The sequence below is a fragment of the Chinchilla lanigera genome, unplaced genomic scaffold (assembly GCF_000276665.1).
Source record: "Chinchilla lanigera isolate Chin_1 unplaced genomic scaffold, ChiLan1.0 scaffold00103, whole genome shotgun sequence".
NCBI lineage: Eukaryota > Metazoa > Chordata > Mammalia > Rodentia > Chinchillidae > Chinchilla > Chinchilla lanigera.
In genome coordinates, this window is record NW_004955504.1 from 731,467 (window position 1) to 748,875 (window position 17,409).

General features: G+C 61.2%; 1 protein-coding gene across 1 annotated transcript in view; it reads right to left on the reverse strand.

Annotated features, from left to right (window-relative positions):
* Positions 1 to 16,087, reverse strand: part of Slc6a3 (solute carrier family 6 (neurotransmitter transporter), member 3) — a 26,084-nt gene extending 9,997 nt beyond the window's left edge. The window contains exons 1-10 of the mRNA XM_005407057.2: positions 15,762 to 16,087; positions 14,598 to 14,729; positions 11,054 to 11,285; positions 6,255 to 6,393; positions 5,610 to 5,744; positions 4,995 to 5,098; positions 3,908 to 4,032; positions 2,496 to 2,608; positions 1,775 to 1,903; positions 1,328 to 1,427 (exon numbers count right to left, since the gene is read on the reverse strand). Coding sequence (XP_005407114.1) covers positions 1,328 to 1,427; positions 1,775 to 1,903; positions 2,496 to 2,608; positions 3,908 to 4,032; positions 4,995 to 5,098; positions 5,610 to 5,744; positions 6,255 to 6,393; positions 11,054 to 11,285; positions 14,598 to 14,729; positions 15,762 to 16,047 — 1,495 coding nt within the window. The 5' untranslated portion in view covers positions 16,048 to 16,087. The remainder of the gene's footprint in view (positions 1 to 1,327; positions 1,428 to 1,774; positions 1,904 to 2,495; positions 2,609 to 3,907; positions 4,033 to 4,994; positions 5,099 to 5,609; positions 5,745 to 6,254; positions 6,394 to 11,053; positions 11,286 to 14,597; positions 14,730 to 15,761) is intronic.
* Positions 16,088 to 17,409: the final 1,322 nt, after the last annotated feature.

Here is a 17,409-nt window from a genome sequence, read left to right on the forward strand (position 1 = left end):
TTTTTTTTTTTGGTTTTGGTTTTTCTCTGGTACCAGGAACCGAACTCACGACCTTGCGCTTGCCAGGCAGGCGCTTTTGCCGCTGAGCTAAATCCCCAGCCCCCACTGCAAGCATCTTAAGTGCACAGGGCAGTGCTGAGTGCCTTCACATCGCTGTGCCACCATCGTAAATGCCATGCCCTGAACTTGCTCATTTTTCCAAGGCAAGCTCTGCCCTCAGACCCACTGCCCATCCCCTGCTCAGTCCTTGCAAGCTCAGCTATCTTGAGACTTGACCCGTGTGCAGCACACACGGGATCCGCTCTGGGGACTGGCTCTTGCCAGTCAGTGAGCATCCCTGAGGTTCATCCATGTTCCTGTGTGTGGCAGGATTGCTGTCCTTTTTGAAGGCTGAATAGTATTCCATAGTTTGTACACAGCCACCAATGTTTATGAGAAGTGCCTTCTGGAAATGTAGTAAAAGGCATTTTCTCTCCAACAGCACTCCTGGGGCCTGCTTCAGGAAGGTGAGCTTTCTTTCAGTACTGTTGTCTAACGCGTAGGAACTGGTGAGAACGTCTGAACACAGCTCCCTTGTGCTGCCAGCCTGCAGTGGTGCTCAGTGCTGAGCTTGGGTGACCTGGTGCTCAGGTCCGAGAGAAGGCTTGGACCCTGCATGACCGCGCCACCCAGGCTCATGGCCAGTCTGCTGGGCAGCTGCACATGGGGGCCAGGAGTCCTCCAGGGTGCTCGTGCTCAGGGCAGCGGGCGCAGGCACTGCCAGCCCCCTCAGAGGTGCTGTGGCGGGGCAAGGCCGGCTGGTGCCCAACCCGTGTTGCAGATAGAAAACCCAGGGCACCGTGAGAAGCTCGGCTGCTTCGCCTGCTGCGTGTGGGCATCCGGGGCACAGCAGCCAAGCCAGGGGCAGTGAGCAGGACAGCGCCCCAGATGTGGCCGCCCGGCCGCCGCTGGCCCTGCAGTCCTGCTTGTGTGTGAGCAGCGGGCTTGGGTCCTGCCCACACCCACGGTGTCACCTCGCGGGGCGGCTGTCCCCTCCCTGCCTTGCTGGAGCCAGCAGCACTGTCTGCTGAGCGCCCCTGGGCACAGCCCGCCACCCTCGCCCAGACAGAGCTGCCGAGCAGGGCCCCGCCCTCCACGCCCTCTTACAGGGTCCCAGCGCCCCAGAACCCTGCCCTGTGCACAGCACACGAGGCCCGGTGTGCCCACACTGCCCGCCACGCCACGGGCACAGTTCAAGCTCCCTGCGGCAGAACACTCCCTGCAGCCAGGACACCTGCTTTGCCCGAGGCAGCCCGAGGCGGCCCAGTGCCACCTCCTAGTCACTCACCGTAGAACCAGGCCACCCCAATGGCCTCAATGAGCACCCCAAAGAGAATGGACGTGCCGGCTGCAAAGTGGTCCAGCAGTGTGAAGACGTAGATGCCCCCCTGGAAGAGAGCGGGCCGGCTGAACTCGGCTGGCTGCAAAGGCTTCTCCTGAAGGCCCAGCCACAGATGCGCTCTGCAGGTGCCGAGCCCGGAGACTGTGCCGTGGGTCACACCCACCCACCTGCCGCTCGGAGGGAACGCCTGGCTGCTGCTCCTCCCCTCCTGAGTCCCAGGTGTGCCTTGAGGCAGCGGCCTCCACAGGCCCAACACGGTGACCCTGGCCGCCCTGGGGGGGACGCCCCTGCAGGTGCCCCCCAGGCTGCACCTCCCGCTCCCGGTTCCCCTGGCTTCTGCTGCAGAGCTGCCCATCCCATGGGGCCCGGATGCCAGCAGGTGGCAGTGCCTACGTTGGTGACGCAGAAGAGCGACAGCAGGAAGGTGCCCAGCACGATGCACAGCGTGAAGAGCTCCCGGTGCCGGTGCAGCAGCTGGAACTCGTCGATGAGGCCCGTGATCACAGACTCCATGCCGCCCATCTGCGGGCACAACACGGAGCTCGCACCTACCTGTCACCCGGAGGCCACACTCTGCAGTGGAGCCCACACACCTGCTCCTGGACAGCCCGACTCATGCTCGGGGATCTGTGTGCCCCGTGAAATCAGTGCACGGGCCACCCTCCCGGGTGCGGAGGAACAGGGACATGGAAGGCTCTGATCCACCCAGCAGGCTGTCCCCAGGAGGTGGGGTGTCACGATGGAGCCCCTGCTCCTGCAGATATGGGTTCTCAGTCACACTCCAGGAAGCGTGCCCTGAGCAGGTGGGCAGAGACATGGAGGCCACGTGGCCCCTGGCCAGTCCCGCTGCCCAGGGCTCAGTGGGGGTGGCACCAATGGGGAGGACAGTGGCCCGGGCACCATGGTGGCACCGAGATAGCCAGACTAGGTCAGTGCTCACACGGGGGTCTAGGCCCCCAGGAGGTGCCATGCTGTGTGATCCCACGGGAAGTCACCGTCACTCCGAGCCCAGCTCTGACACTGCACTGTCCAGGCGCAGAGAGGGCAGGCTCAGCTCTGGTCAGCAGCCACCCTGGCCCCGAGAGGGTCTTGCCGGGCCCCGGCCCATACTCACAGCGCTGTCGAGCCCCAGGGTGAGCAGCATGATGAAGAAGACCACCGCCCAGGCCGAGGACAGCGGGAGTGTGGCGATCGCCTCGGGGTAGATGATGAAGATCAGCCCCGGGCCTGCGATCAGAACCCGCTGTGTGACAGAGGCTCCTGCTCCCCACCCTCGAGGCCGGCTCAGCCGGGGGCGCCTGGCCGGCCCCACAGGAGCCCCTCACCCTTCTCCCACCTCTCGGTGCCTGAGGCTCAGAGAACACCCGCCCCAGCCATGCAGGCGCCTGCTTGTTCCCAGCCCGGCAGCCTCGCTGCGACTCATTTGTGCCCACACCAGGCCACGGGGCACTGGGAAGGGCAAAGGTCAAGACAGGGACCGGAAATGGGAGGACCGGAGAGGTTTCTGGAGCGGCCCTGGGTCCCCGATAAGGTGATGGCCTTGTTCTAGTTGGGGCTGCTGGGCAGGTCTCGTGAGTGTGCACACACACATGTGCAAGCGTGCACTGGCACAGTCACACATGCATGACTGCATCTTGGTCTGTGCACGTGTGTATGTGTGGCACACACCACTGCACACAGTCTTTTGAAAGAATCAAAGACAACAAGGTGGCCACAGCTCCACGGGGTCCTAGAGCCAGCCAGGCAGTGGGGTAGGACCCAGGCGCTCTGGAGTCCCCAAGATGCCCGGCACTGCAGCCGGGCTGGGGACGCAGGCTCTCTGAGACTCTGAAGCTTAAGTGCCGCAAGCTGTGAGCCTGGGAAGCCTCCCCCTGCTCGGTGGAGGTGAAGGCAGCAGCCAGCCTTTGCTCCCTGCACCCGAGCCGACATTTCACCTGTGGTCTGCGTCCCGGGGCGCCAATGACATTTACTTTGCCTGCTAGGAAACACGTGGAGGACGCTGCCCCACTTGTAGGGGCCGATGGGTTTTCAGGGCGACCGCTGCTTAGCATAATAAAGGGCAGGGAGCCACAGTAAGTAAATTTCACCTCTGGGTTGATTTGCATTCTGCTTCCTTTCCCACCTTCACTGGATCTGTCTGGAGGGGAGAGCCCAGGCTCAGGGACCCCGAGAGGGTCACCCCAGCCCAGCTCTCTCCTGCAGGCCCAGCCTGCGCCCTCCTTGCAGAGTGAGGCCTTTGTGCTCAGCTCTCCGGGAGCTGCAGGGGGATCAAGGGAGACCCCCCAGACACTGGTGCATGGGTGACAGGGTCCACAGCTCCCCACAAGCCCTTCCCACACGTCAGACCCAGGAAGAGCTCGGTCAGCAGCGACCCCAGCTGGACATCAGCTCCCGAAGCGATGAGGGACAGAAGCCCCATCTCTGGAGGCAGAGGGTTCATCTCGGGCCCGGCCCCCAGTCACCGGGCCACGGCCACCCTGTCTCCCAGGGCTGACGTCAGGGTGGCACGGGGTGTGTGGGGCTCACCATCCTTGGCCACTTCCCCGATGGGCACGCTGTGCTTCTGGGCCATGTACCCCAGGAAGGAGAAGACCACGAAGCCCGAGGAGAAGCTGGTCAGGGAGTTGATGGAGGTGGTGAGGATCGCATCTCTGCAAGACAAGACCAGCATGCTGGCACTGTGGGTGTGACCCTCGAGACCTCCTGCCCAGTTGTTGCTCTTACATTGCTGCATCTGGGGCTCGGAGGAGGTCTGGGGGGCTGACTTCCTGGATACAGACAGGTGGTCACCATTCTGCTGCCTGGCCTGGGGCCCCCTGGGCTCCTGGTTCTAGGGTGTAGTCAGAGCTCAGGGTGGGCCAGGCGCCCGAGGCCTGTGGGTAGGGCTCCTGACACCCTGGGAGGGCTCCAGGGGCTGAAGTGCGAGTCCCACGCTCACCCGGGCTGTGGGGACCCCACTTGGGGCTGGGAAACTGAGGTTCAGGGGCAAGGGGGGCCTGGGGTGCAGGGGACCCTCTGGAGGTCACTGCCCTCCTGGTTTCCCGGGTGGCCAGCTGCAGCTGAAGGGCTGCGCACGCCATCCGCAGATTGGCGGACCCAAGTGGACACAGGCAGGCTCGGGCAGGGCGATCTGAGGCCTGAACCCTCTGTCCTCCCACAGGGAACCTGCAGCGGCTCGACGTTTTGTTGTGTGCTGTCTTTATTTTTAGTGCATCTTTATCCCCAGGATGTGAGAGTAAACACAAGCCCGCAAAGGTCAAAGAAAGCAGGTCTCAGATTTAATTTGGTCCTGTTTTAGGAGGATTTGGGTCCAGCTTGAGGCTGCGGGTAAAGCAGGTCCTCCAGAACCCGGTGGTGTGCACGCCCAAGTGCGTGGGGGTGAAGCCAGCCCCCGGGTAAGAGCTGTGCTTCTGGGGTGGCCAGCGTGGGAGGGAAGAGGGCTGTCACATGGGCCCCCCACTGCACAGCCCCCAGGAAGGCCCCTCTGGGAGGACACACACATCTGCATGAGGTTCAGTGGCTTCCTTAAGGCGAGGAGGACTTCACTGGGAGCCGCCTGGCCGCAGGCTCAAGGTTTTGCAAGCTTTTCTCCACGCTGGGAGGTGCATCTTACCGATAGCAGTTGTTGGTGAACTTGTTGTAGCTGGAGAAAGCGATCAGCACCCCAAACCCCACACCCAGGGAGAAGCACACCTGGGTGGCAGCATCAATCCACACCTGCGAGCCAGGGGAGGGGTTGCTGGGTTAGAGGGGCCTATGGGACTCCAGACAGGCGACCTCCCCTGGGAGCTGCCCTGCACCCCTTCCCACCCTTGGGCTCAGGAACACCTCAGAGCCAGCGCAGATCAGTGGCACATGCCAAGGGGGCGGTGTCTGGATCTCCTGGCTGTCAGGGCTCACAGCCTGTGCCTACATGACCCTCCCACAGCATCAGTGCCTGCTCCATGGGAGCCCTGACCCTGCTCAGCCTCCTCCCCAGGACCTCCCGCAACTGGGAGTACAGCCGGCACAGGGCAGCCTTTGGAGCCTGAGGCAGACCACACATAGACCCATGGCTCAAGTGTGTGTGGCTGCAACTGCACCAATGTGGCATTAAAATCTCAGACATGCCAGCTGTCACCCAGCTGCTCAGGAGGCTGAGGCAGGAGGACTGCAAGTCAGCTCGGGTGGGCGGTATGCAGGCCACAGTCAGCCCGAGGCTGCAGAGCTCACTTGAGGGCACACTCACTGAGGCCTCGCAGAGCCGGTAGAAGTCCACACTCAGGTAGGCCCGGATGCCATCGATGGCCCCCGGGAGGGTGAGCCCGCGCAGGAGCAGGGCGGTGAGGACCACGTAGGGCATGGTGGCTGTGATCCACACGACCTGCAGGAGAGGACGGAGTCACTAGGCGCTGGCTGGCAAGGCGGGCCGGGCCTCGTGGTCCCAGGCAGAAGTCCACAGGAACCGCCTCATGGCAGGGCAGGCAGCAGTGCCCTCTGCTGGGGCAGCAGCGTTGACCGCCAGGCTGGAGTGGGAGCAGCCAGTGTCTCCTGTGCTGCAGGCTCCCGAGCTGAGCTGGGCGGGAAGAAGGTGGACATGGCCAGGAGGGGCGGGGCTGTGGTGTGGGACCCGACCTGGCCGTGCACGCACCACCTCGGTGGTGAAGGGGGACTGCGGTGTGGGCGGAGGGAAAGGCAGCCTGGGCTCGTGCGTGACACGACGGACCCGGGGGTCATTTTGGTGAAAGCAGCTCTGGGCGCCCTTGTGATGCCCAAATACTCTCATCAGGAACAGGGGAGAGCCTGCCGCTCCACCCTCCTCTGTACACGCCTTGCTACGGGCGACCTCTGCCCAGACGCCGGCCAGGCACAGCCAGCGTGACCAGCTCCTCACCTTGCCCGAGGTCTTCACGCCCTTCCACAGGCTGAAGTAGAGCAGCACGATGACCAGCACCAGGCAGGCCGTGAGCTGCCAGCGTGGCGGGCCCAGGTCGTCGATGCCGCGGCTCAGGTGCAGGTGCAGCACTCCACGCCTGTGGGGCGGGGCGGGGTCACACGGAGCCTGGCCTGCCCTCCTGCCCGTGGTGAGCCATGGCCCAGGGCCCACACAGGCTCAGGGTGCCAGGTGCTGGCCCACGCTGGCCCTCAGCAGCTGCTTTGGGAGCTGGAAGGAGGGGAACCTGGGCCTGTGAGGGAGGCCCAGGGCAGGCCTGGTGCCCACGGGTGGCCGGACTCTGAGCATCGACGCAGCCGACATGCGGGTCCTGTGCTCTCTGAGGGTGATGCCTGACTCCCGCCGCTGTGAAGACCGGACTTGGGACGGTGCGCCCCAGGTGGCCAGAGCCACACACCATTCTGCATGTCCTTCCCAGGGAACTGTCCCCAGGGCAGAGGGCAAGGCCACGTGCAGAGGAGATGGGACGCAGCGGGTGCACAGGCCTGGGCACTCCCCGCACAGCAGCTCCCCAGATTCCCGGCCTGCAGGAAGCCGCGGGAAAAGCACTACCCCTTCTACCGTGCCCTGCCTGGGAAACTGGGGAGCTCCCTGGAAATGGATCGCGGCCCACCCGGCTTCCAACAGGCCTTGGGCCACATGGAGAAATCTGGCCCTTTGGGCTCTAGCATCGCAGCCAGGGCAGAGTCCTGGGAAGGAGGGGCGGCTGGAGAGAGTCCCTGTAACCTGCACACTGGCCACAGGGTTGCACTGAGCGCAGGACACAGCCTCAGGGGACCAGAGCCTGGGCCGGGGCCACCGCACAGCTGGGGGACCGGATCACAATGAGCAGGGCCGTCTGGCTGTGGTCACTGCCAGCCGGGTGGCAAAGGCACCTGAGAGCCAGAAGGCACCTGACCACATCATCTCTCACCTGTAAAGTCTCATATTCCTAACGGAAAAGACCAAGCTCCAAACCACTGATGTGAAACCCACCAAGCCTAGCATCTAATACAAACTAGAGGGCACGACCAGAAGTAGGAAATGTGACCTGAATCCAGCAGGAAGATCGGCGAGTAGCCATTCTTTACCATATGCAAACATGAACTCAAAATGGCTAAGAGAGCTAAAGGTTGGGCTAAATCTCTCTGGGGAGAAGACACGGGGTAACTACACAAACTCAAATTTGACAATAGACTCTTAGGCATTGCATGAAGGGATAAGTAGGTAAATCTGACTTCATCAAATTTTAAAATGTGCAACACAGGACTCTATCCCCCAGGTGAAGGCACAGCCTCAGAAGGAAACTGGAAGACGGGTGCCAGGTAGCGCAGGAGAAGGGATCGAAGGAGACAGCAAGGAGCAAGGGAGAGGGTGCGCCAGCCACAGGGGCAGTAAGGGGAGATGTAAGCCCAGTCGCACGGGCCAGTCCCGTATCGAAATCCAAGTCACAGGACAGAGACAGCCTGTGCACTCAGAAGCAAGGGCCACACCCGGGCCGCTACCTGAAGCCTACGTTAACGACCACACGGGTTAACAATGAAAGCCTGGGAGAGATGCACCGCCCAGCACCAGTCCTGAGGAGAACGAGGCACCACCCCGCCATCAGAGGAGCAGACTTCCGGAGGAGGCATGCAGCAACAGGGACTCCCGAAAGAGTGCCCACACACACTCCTCCCATCAGAGCTGCAAATCACAGAGAAAAAACCCGATGGAAACAGACAGAACCCAGGACTGCAACTGAGATTTGAATATCCCTCCCTCAGTAACTAAGACAAGTACAGAGAAAGTCACTAAGGCTGTCGACACCTCCACACTGAGCACGACCCAGTGGGCACTACAATGCTCTGTCCGACAGCAGCAGCACGGTGCGTGACTTTTTAAAAAAATTGGATCGTACTGTTTCCCACTGTTTGGCCTCTGATTCCTGGCCTCAAGTGATCTTCCTGCCTCGGTCTCCTGAGTGCTGGCATGGCAGACGGCAGCACCAGGCCTAGCAAGAAGCACATTCTTTTTAAGTACACATGAAACCTTCACTGTTGTATACCATAGACTGAGCCACAAAACAAATCTTTTCTTTTTGTTTTTGAGACAGGGTCTTGCTAGGTAGTTCTTGCTAGGTAGTTGCAGCAATCCTGCCTCAGCCTCCTGAGCATTGGGATTATAGGTACGTGCCACTATGCCCAGCCAAGAATCCCTTCAATTGAATGAAAATAAAAATACTTATCAATTTACTGAGGTGCAGCCAGTGTAGTACCACAGAGGTAAATTGTTAGCTTTCAAGCTATGACTTTCTAATTGACTTTAGCAAGCAGTGCAGGTTGAGTGTGTGCAAGTGTGTGTGCAAGTGAGGACACTCTAAACTTCCAGGAAGTGTCACTTCCCGGGCCCATGTCTCCCCTCCATGGAGTGGATCACAATGACCTGCACAACTCACAGTGAGCCCACGGTCCCTGCCCTCGGCCTCAGTGGACACTGACCAGGAGTGGAAGCTGGAGAGGTGCCAGCCAGAGCAAGGGAGAAAGAGAGGGGGGCACACGCGTAAGGTTTGGCTCCTTTGGACACGAAGCCCTGAGCCCGGCGGAGCTCCCTGAGGGCCTGGTGCTGCCTGGTTGCTAGGGCCCCTCAGAGGACCCCCCTGTTCTCTGCAGGAGAGATCTGGGTCCCTGTCTGGTGGCAGCAGGACAGTGGCTGGGACGCCTGGCTGGCGCAGCGAGCATCGGTGGTCCTGCTCTGTGCCAGTACAGGCGGACGCGGGTGGCTGAGCCCTGCCCGCCATGCAGCTGGGCCTGGGAGGCCCCGACACTGGGCAGCTCATTCGGTGCCTTGGTAGGCGGACCAGCACTCGCTCGCTCAGCACCAGGGCCTGGCCGCTCCTGCCCAAGGCACCAGGTTGGCCTGGACGTGTCCCTCTCCAGTCTGCAGCTCAGCGTTAGATCCAGCGCTGCACGATTTACGCACTGTGTGGGGACTGCGGGGGGACACGGACACCTCCTGACAGGACGTCCCACCCTACTGCCGAGTGCTAGTGTGACCTTTATGCCTCTCTGGTGGGACAGGGCTCCCGAAGGGTGCACCTGCGGAACCTGCCATCCCTGCCACCAAGACCTGCATGACAAGGGGGGCGTGAACTCCAGACCCCGTGGACCTGAGGGTGCAGGGCTGCCTTGAGGGGGCCTGGCCCTGCACTAGGGACACCACACCTGACACTGCCCCGCCCCCGTCCCAGGTGCTTCTAGACTCACGGACCTGCTGGGCCACAGGTCTCCAGGCGCGAGGGCTCGGGGACCTCTCATGTTCAGAAGACAGCTTCATTCTGTCCTCTAGAATCCTGCATCATCGATCACCAGACCAAGCCCTCTTCTCTCTTGTCCTCTTTTCTGAAAGTCACCTGGATGAATCAAAGGTCTGTACTCCTACCAGAAGGAAGACGACGTTTCAAATTGCACAAAATCCCCAGGAAAATCAGAAAGACACACGAGCCAGAAGCCCTTCCCAGCTTTCGCCTGTGCAGTAAGTCAAACCCACTCAAGCACAAGCCGACTCTGGTGTCGAGCAGCCCACAGGCTTCTGCCCACAGGGCCCTGCAGCGCCCACTCTGAGCACACACTGTCCCTGGTCCTTCCTCTGGCCACATGCGGCCGCGGTTGGCTCACTCGGCAAGCGTACTGCAGTCAGACCCGCTCCCTCTGTCAGTTTCACGTCTGGGAAATGCAGCAATGACATCCTCCCCAAGACTGTGCTGAGACCACAGAGAGGGCGGGGCTGTCCTTCACTTGGGGCGCCTGTGTGTTTCTTCTCTGCCGTCACACCGAGAGCCCTGCCCCACAGCCCAGCCTGCACCCCACTCTTCTGTGACTTCCCCACGCAGCCTAACAGTGACACACAGCCTGCGGTACCAGACCCACTCGCCTTTGACTCCGGGACCATCTCACCTCAGAGGGACAGTCCGTCCCGCTAGGCCATCAGTGCATTCCTGCCCAGAAACACAAGTGCGAACTCTGCAGCTCGTGGAGCAGCACGGTCCACACGAAACCCCAGACACGCTGCAATTGCTTCGGCCCCGTCCCTCGAGGCCAACGCCAAAACTGCGACTTTCGAGGACCCCGTTCAGTGAGAAATGCCAACCCAGCCCAGAGCCGGCACACGCGCCCTCACACTCTGCACTCACCACCCCATTACCACAACTCTGGCTGGAAACCATGCTTCTTCCACACACGTGGACCCCAAGCAGGGGCGGGGACAGTGGGCCCCAGGGTCCTTCCCGACTGGCCCTGGCGACGGTGGTGGGGATGCAGGGGCTGACGTGGACAGCAGACCCAGAGGAAAGCGTCCCAGGGGAAGGCCCGGCCTGCCAAGGGATCCGAGCGGCGCAGGATCCTGGGGAGCTCAGGCCGTGGGGGCGTGTAGGTGGGAAAGCAACAGTGGAGGAAATGAAACCGTGTGTGTGAGACAGCAGATCCCTCGCACCCACGGCCAGCCTGTCTGAGGAGTGAGGGCTCCGTCGTGGTGCTCGTGGTGGGGGGCATCCCACATGCCCTTCTTCCTACAGCACGCGGTGTCCCCGGCACCCCAGCCTGCCCTGCAGCAGGAGCAGGACGGACAGTGAGGGGCTGCCGGTGTCTGCCTGCCTGGAGCTGGCTCTGCGGGACTCTGATGAACCGCACTGTCACCCTGGGCATCAGAGGTCCCCTCTCAGGCATGTGCAGGGCGCAGGAGGCAGGAAGGTAGCTGCACCCTCAGCAGTGCCCCCTACTTACTCGAAGTACTCAGCTGCAGGTGTGGTCCCAAAGGTGCTGTTGAGGCTGGCACCGTCACTGGCGTTGCCTGAGGGGGCATCGGAGCAGTTGGGGCTGTTCCAGGTGTTGTTGCAGTGGGTCCAGGGCAGCTCCACGGAGAAGGAGGAGAAGAGGTAGTGCAGTGCCCAGGCGATGATGACGTTGTAGAAGAAGCCCACGTAGAGCGAGATGAGGATGACCGTGAAGCCCACCCCTGGTGGGGATAGCACAGAGCCACCGTCAGTGAAGCCACTGCCAGCCGCTGTCCACGCCGCCTGGGGACACCTCCACCCAGCAGCCGCACACTGGCATCCCGGGTGCCAGGCAACTCCTCGACACGTGGAGGCTGTGCCTACTCCAGCCTGGACCACAGAGAAAGGGCTTCCCACCTCCAAGCATCCCTCCACCCAGAGGCATCAGGGCATCACTGGGGGACACCAGGGCCAGGGGAGCTGGTGCCCAGGGGAGGTGGTACACTCAGGTGTACCTCTAGGGACCCAGCAGCCAGCCAGGCACACACAGGATCATCAGGGGCCACCAAAGGCCACCCACAGCCACCCAGGCACACCAAGTCACCCACAGCCATACAGGGCCAGGAAGGACATACGGAGAGTAAGGGACATTCACTGCTATCACAGCCACTCAGGGGCACCTAGAACCACCTAGGGCCACTCTGGGTCACCCAGTCAACCCAACTGAGTGTCACCTAGGACTAATGGGGCCACATAAACCCACAAAGTCATCCACAGCCAACCTTGGCCACCGCAGTCAGCCAGGACCACTGAGGGACACCCATACCAGCAGAGCCATCAAAGGTGACCCTTTCACAACCACCAAAGCCATCAACAGTACTAAGGGACAACTGGGAGCTCCGTGACCATTCATAGCAACCTAGGCTCATTTGGGACCAAACTGCCCACAGTTTCCCAGGGATACAGGGCCACCAAGAGTCACAGGGCCTTTCACAATCATCTATGTCCTCCATAGGTTACAGGTTTTCCCAGGGCCGAGGTCATCCACTGCCATCCACAGCCCCAGACTAGTAGGATAAACAGAGTCATCTGAGGTCACTCACAGCCAGAGAGCTACTCAGGCCAGGCAAGATCATGTAGGATCTCTTGGGGTCATTTGTGACCACCCAGGCAGTTGGCAGGCTCTTCCCATTGGTCAAGGGACCCTCCTCACATGCTGCTGGACAAACACGCACGTAGTTGCCGCTGTGGTTCACCTGACTCAGCTCCACACAGAACCCTCTTCAGTGCAGCACCTCCTCTCAGCTTTGCAAGGTCTGAGCTACACCTTTAATCCACGTTAGTAAAACTCAGAGGCAGTCTGTCCTGTCTGCTGGTCTGGAGGAGGGAGTGGGGCAGGAGCATGTCTTTACGGGAACTTTTGCTTTTTATGGTCATAACCCTTAGGAGGAGCTGTTTTCATGCTCAAGGTAACTTACTAAAGTTCTCTTCCTATCTTGAAATTAAAATTTTTTTTTTTGTCTTTTTGAGACAAGGTCTCACTATGCAGTTCAGGCTGGCCTTGAGCTCACTTTGTAGCCCAGGCTTGTCTCGAACTCACAACAGTCCTCCTGCCTCAGCCTCCCGAGTGCTGGGATTATAGGTGTGTGCCACCACACGCAGCTTTGAAAAAAAAATTAAGAGCAAAAATGCACTACAATTTGTGTTAAACACAGGATTAGGCCTAAACATTCCCCTTGAAAAGTGTGCTCAGATGTAGGAATGACAAAACCAAAACTGTTTCCTTCCAAAGGGCTCCTCCAGTGAGAAACTGACCAACATCGGTTAATTCTATTTTGCAATTTTGTTCACTGAGCTCCTTAGGGGAAAGGCTGGGTTGTGATTTACAGAGAACTCACACATACAGCCATGTTGGGAAGCCATGTTATTGGGAAGCCATGTCGGGAAGCCACGTTATCAGGAAGCCACGTTGTCGGGAAGCCACGTTATCGGGAAGCCTTGTTGGGAAGCCACATAGTTGGGAAGCTGTGTTGTCAGAAAGCCTTGCTGTGGGAAACCATGTTGCTCCAAAGGGCACCATGGAAAGTTTTCCACGGCAGCCAGCCGACTGTGGATGTCCAGTCTGAAAACCGTTCAAGGTTAAAACTACACACCAAGTGTTTGGCTCGGAACTCTGGGAACTCGAAGCTTTGGGTCAAATGTACGAGTGGATCCAAGCCTGGAGACTGGAGGGAGGGCTGATTTTTCCCCAGTCCCTCTGGGGCCACTGCTGTGTGCAGGGTGCTCTTTTTGGCTTCACAAGAAAGCACGTCCACCCTGGCTGTGTGGCTCCCACAGTGGACGGTGCACGTGGCTGGCGATGCAGCACCATACAGCAGTCTCAGAGCCCTCTCTTGCACTGCCATCTCGGGGCCCCCAGTGCCTGGTGAAAAAACTGGGGAGCCGGGAAGGAGGTGCACGCGTTGGCCATGCATCTGGTCACTCTGAGCACTGCCCTCCAAGAAGGCAGAGACTCAGGAAGCCACCGGCCCGGGCCGTGAAGCACGACCTCTCACCAGCCCACCCTACATGGCCAAGCTACTCCTCAGGGTCACGCGAGACCCAGTGAGAGGCGTCCACTGCCCACGGGTTGTCAGACATTCCCACGACTGCCATCCATCACACCCCATCTGCTCTGCGTAAAGCTCCCTCGGTCGTCTCTCGCTTAGTGCTGTCTCTGCCACCACCCGTGAAATGTCCGCGGAAGCCCAGCACGGAGGTTCCTGTCCCAGGAAGCTCAGGGCTGGATGTGACCTTCAGGCAGCATGAGAGCTGTCAGTCTCCTTAAATACCTATTCTTCTCAGTATTTCCTTGATAACTAGGTGTATATTTTGCTTTTTCTTTAGACCATCTTAAATCCTTTTTTATTAGAATGGAGAGTTTCATAAGCCATGCTAAAATATTATTTACTACAGATTGTTATGAATTTTTATGTCCAATATAGCAGGGTGTGGGGTTTCTACTCTGGCACCTGCAAAATGGAGTTTGTCACCGGCAAACAAAGACCTAAAGGGAGCTTCCTGCTAGCATGGGCACCGGCGCCCTGCAGAGAACGCCCAGCACCTTCCCAGCACCCAGACTCAGCACCTCGCACACACCCACAAAGCGGCCATGGGGAGGGCACCTACACTCACCCCGGGACTATAGCCGGAACAGACGGCTGGTCTGACAGCAGCCTCCATGCCCTGCGAGAGCCTCGGGGCAGGGCTTGAGGAAGCAGGGCAAGCGAATGGATGATGGACAGGTAGATGACTGACCCATGATGAGTAGATGACAGAACAACAGACAGATGGGGGTTTAATCTTGTCTACCGTTTCAACACCCTGACCACAGACCATCACTGCTGAAGCAGGAGTGTCCCCTTCCCGGCGAGGGCACCCTCATATCCGGGTCAGGACCTATCCCTAAAGCAGGACTCTGGTTAGCACGGTGGTGCAGGTGCCTCCTGCCTTCGCCAGCAGGACTGTGTGCACGCTCCGAGGCCCACCTGCCCACAGCCCAGGGTGTGCCTTACCCTTCAGGATGGGGCAGATCTTCCAGACGCCAGCGGCCCCCTCCCTGTTGAACTGCCCCAGGGCCAGCTCCATGTAGAACAGGGGCATCCCGGCGATCACCATGAAGAGCAGGTAGGGTACCAGGAAGGCTCCTGCGGGCAGACGGCACCTTGAACGTGGGGCTGCAGGGGGCAGGGTCACCTCCTGAGCTGGGCCTCTGCTGCCTCTGAGGGGTGTGGCCCTCTTCTCCAGGAGGAAGTCCCCAGCTGGCGTGCCTACCCTCTCCAGGCTGTGTCCTGTGGTGTCTGCACCCCACACGCCCTCCTGACACTGCTGCTCACCCCCTTCTGGGGCCCTCAGACCCCGCCAGGGGCGAGGCCCCGCCCACCCAGCTGCACTGGTTCCTTCCTGCTCACCCTGAGCTGGTGATCAGCCCTCCCCGCGGGTTCCCACATTCACAGCCTGCCTCCCCTACAGCCTCGGCTGGGGTCCAGGGCTGGCAGGAGCTATGGACAGGACTCCCAAGTCCCTCTGTCTCCTTTGCCCAGCTGTCGAGATGGGTTTTCTGCCTTGGCTCTGCTCCGCTCCGGGGGATGCTCAATGCCTTCAGAGCCTCACTCTCCTCATCTCCAAGATGGGCTGAGAGGCCCAGGCATGGGAGGGGCATCACAAGAGGAGCCCTGCAAATGCCTGGCCTGGGGAGCCCACCAGAGCCCAGGCGGGGCAGGGAAGGAAGGAGATGCAGGGGAGAATCCAGCCCCGGCTCCCCATCTAGAGAAGGTGGGAGAAGGGTGGTGAGATGGGCACGTCTGGGGGACCCTGCCCTGAGTTCAGGCCTCCACATGCTCTGCACACACTGTCTGCATTGACCAGACTGCAGGGTCTGTGGGCCTTCAGGAACTCTCCTTCCCAAGTAAAAACTCTCGGGAGCAGAAGGCAGAGCCAGGCTGCCGGGCCGCTTCCTGCCGGTTCTCCCTCCCTGGCGCCCTGCCCCCCTCACTGGGAGATGCAGCTTCCATGGGAGTCAGGGTCCTGAGCAAGCCTGCGGCTGAGGAGAGGAGTCGGCACCTCCATGCGGGCAGGAGCAGGGCGTCTGCCCGTTGCACGCATGTGGCTCAGGAGCACCTCTTTCCTCCTGCCATCCAGGCGCTCGCCGGTAACGGGCGCACCCAGGCGGCCCTTACCCCCGCCGTTCTTGTAGCACAAGTAGGGAAACCGCCAGACGTTGGCGAGGTCCACGGCAAAGCCGATCACAGACAGCAGGAAGTCAATCTTCTTGCCCCAGGTCTCGCGCTCGTGGGCCTCCACGGGGCTGTGGGGTGCACTGATGAGGGTGGAGTTGGTGAGCTGCACCCCGTTCTGCTCCTTGACCAGGACGAGCTCCACCTCCCGGGGCCCCATGGCGTTGGGCTCCTTGGCCGGGGCCACCACGGAGGACTTCAGCCCCACAGGACACTTGCGCTCACTCATGGCTGACAGGGTCGGGCGCTCCGGGCTTCCTCCTGTTGGTCTTCAGCCAGCGTGAAAAGCATATGCAGAAGAGCACAGGGTTAGTGCCTGCCGAGGGCAGAGACCTGGGCACTCGTCCCCCCGCACCCAGGGCGACAGCAGTGTCAGGACGGCTGGGAGGCACTGGTCTCGCCAGGGCGGGACACGCGGAGCCCCAAGCACACACGCCAGGCCGCCCTCCCCGCAACCCCTCTGTGGTTAGGTGCAGTGTGGCGCCTCCTCCAAGCGCCTCCAGCAACACTCGACGTAAGCTCCACCTGCCTCCCGCTCCCAGGAGCCAGCTCGCAGCCCTCAGACCACCAACCCATCCTGGCAACACCACAGGGCTCCTCAGTGCCACTGCTAGCCCTGATCCACCCTGACCGGCTCGACAACCCCAGGGGAGCGCGTCTGTGGGTCCCAGGTCTGCCCTTGCCTGCCCTGCCCGGACGGACTCCACCCTGCTCCAGCCACCTGGAGGAGTGCCACGCCGGCCGAGTGGCGCAGCCACGTGTCGGGGAGCCTCCGACCCTCGCTGCAGCCAGCCCCCTCCCGTCCACTGTGCAGGCTGGCTCCTCTGTCCCAGCAGCACAGAGCTGACTGCTGCAGCACCCCAGGGTTAAAACAGAGCAAAGCTGCCAGCCACAGTAGCTGAGAGCTTGAAAATGGCTGCAACAGGTTCTTCAGAGAACGTCTGCGCGGCCACTTCTGCTGGGCCTGTGTCCGGGGTCACCGCGGGCTTTGCCTGGGGACGGTGGCTGCAATACCAGGGCAGTGCTTCTCGTTGATTTCTGCAAAGCCTGGGCGGTGTGTGGGGGCGGGGAGCTGACCCGGCGGAGCCTGCGGACTCTCTGGCACCGCGCGGCTCTGGTCCGACTTTGCCTCCCCAAACAGAAACTTTTGGCAGAAGTTATTCTGTGCGCTGCCTGCTGTGCCTCTGGCTCTGGCTCGGGCCGACCAGCGGACCGCGCCGGCCCCAAGCAGCCCCTCCTGAGAGGTGCAGACGTGCGAGCGCTTGAGGCTTCGGAGCCGTGCAGGCGCGTGCGGAGCTCAAAGCCGGGCTCCCCGTGCTGAGACCCGGCCACCCGGCCCGAGGGACCCGCAGGCAGGGCTGCGCCCCGCCTGAACCCCGACCTCGCACCAGGCTTGCCCCCACGAAAGCACCTTCCCTGCCCAGCAGAGCCAGCGCCGGGGAGAGCCGCGGGCGCCAGGTCCGAGTCCTGGCAACTGGGGGCACCGAGCCCCGCCGTTCCCGACTCGACAGAGCCCGCGCCGAGGGCACCGCCCCGAGGTGGGGACGGTCGGGTCTGCGCGGGCAGCGGGTATGCGGGGGAGCCGAGGCCC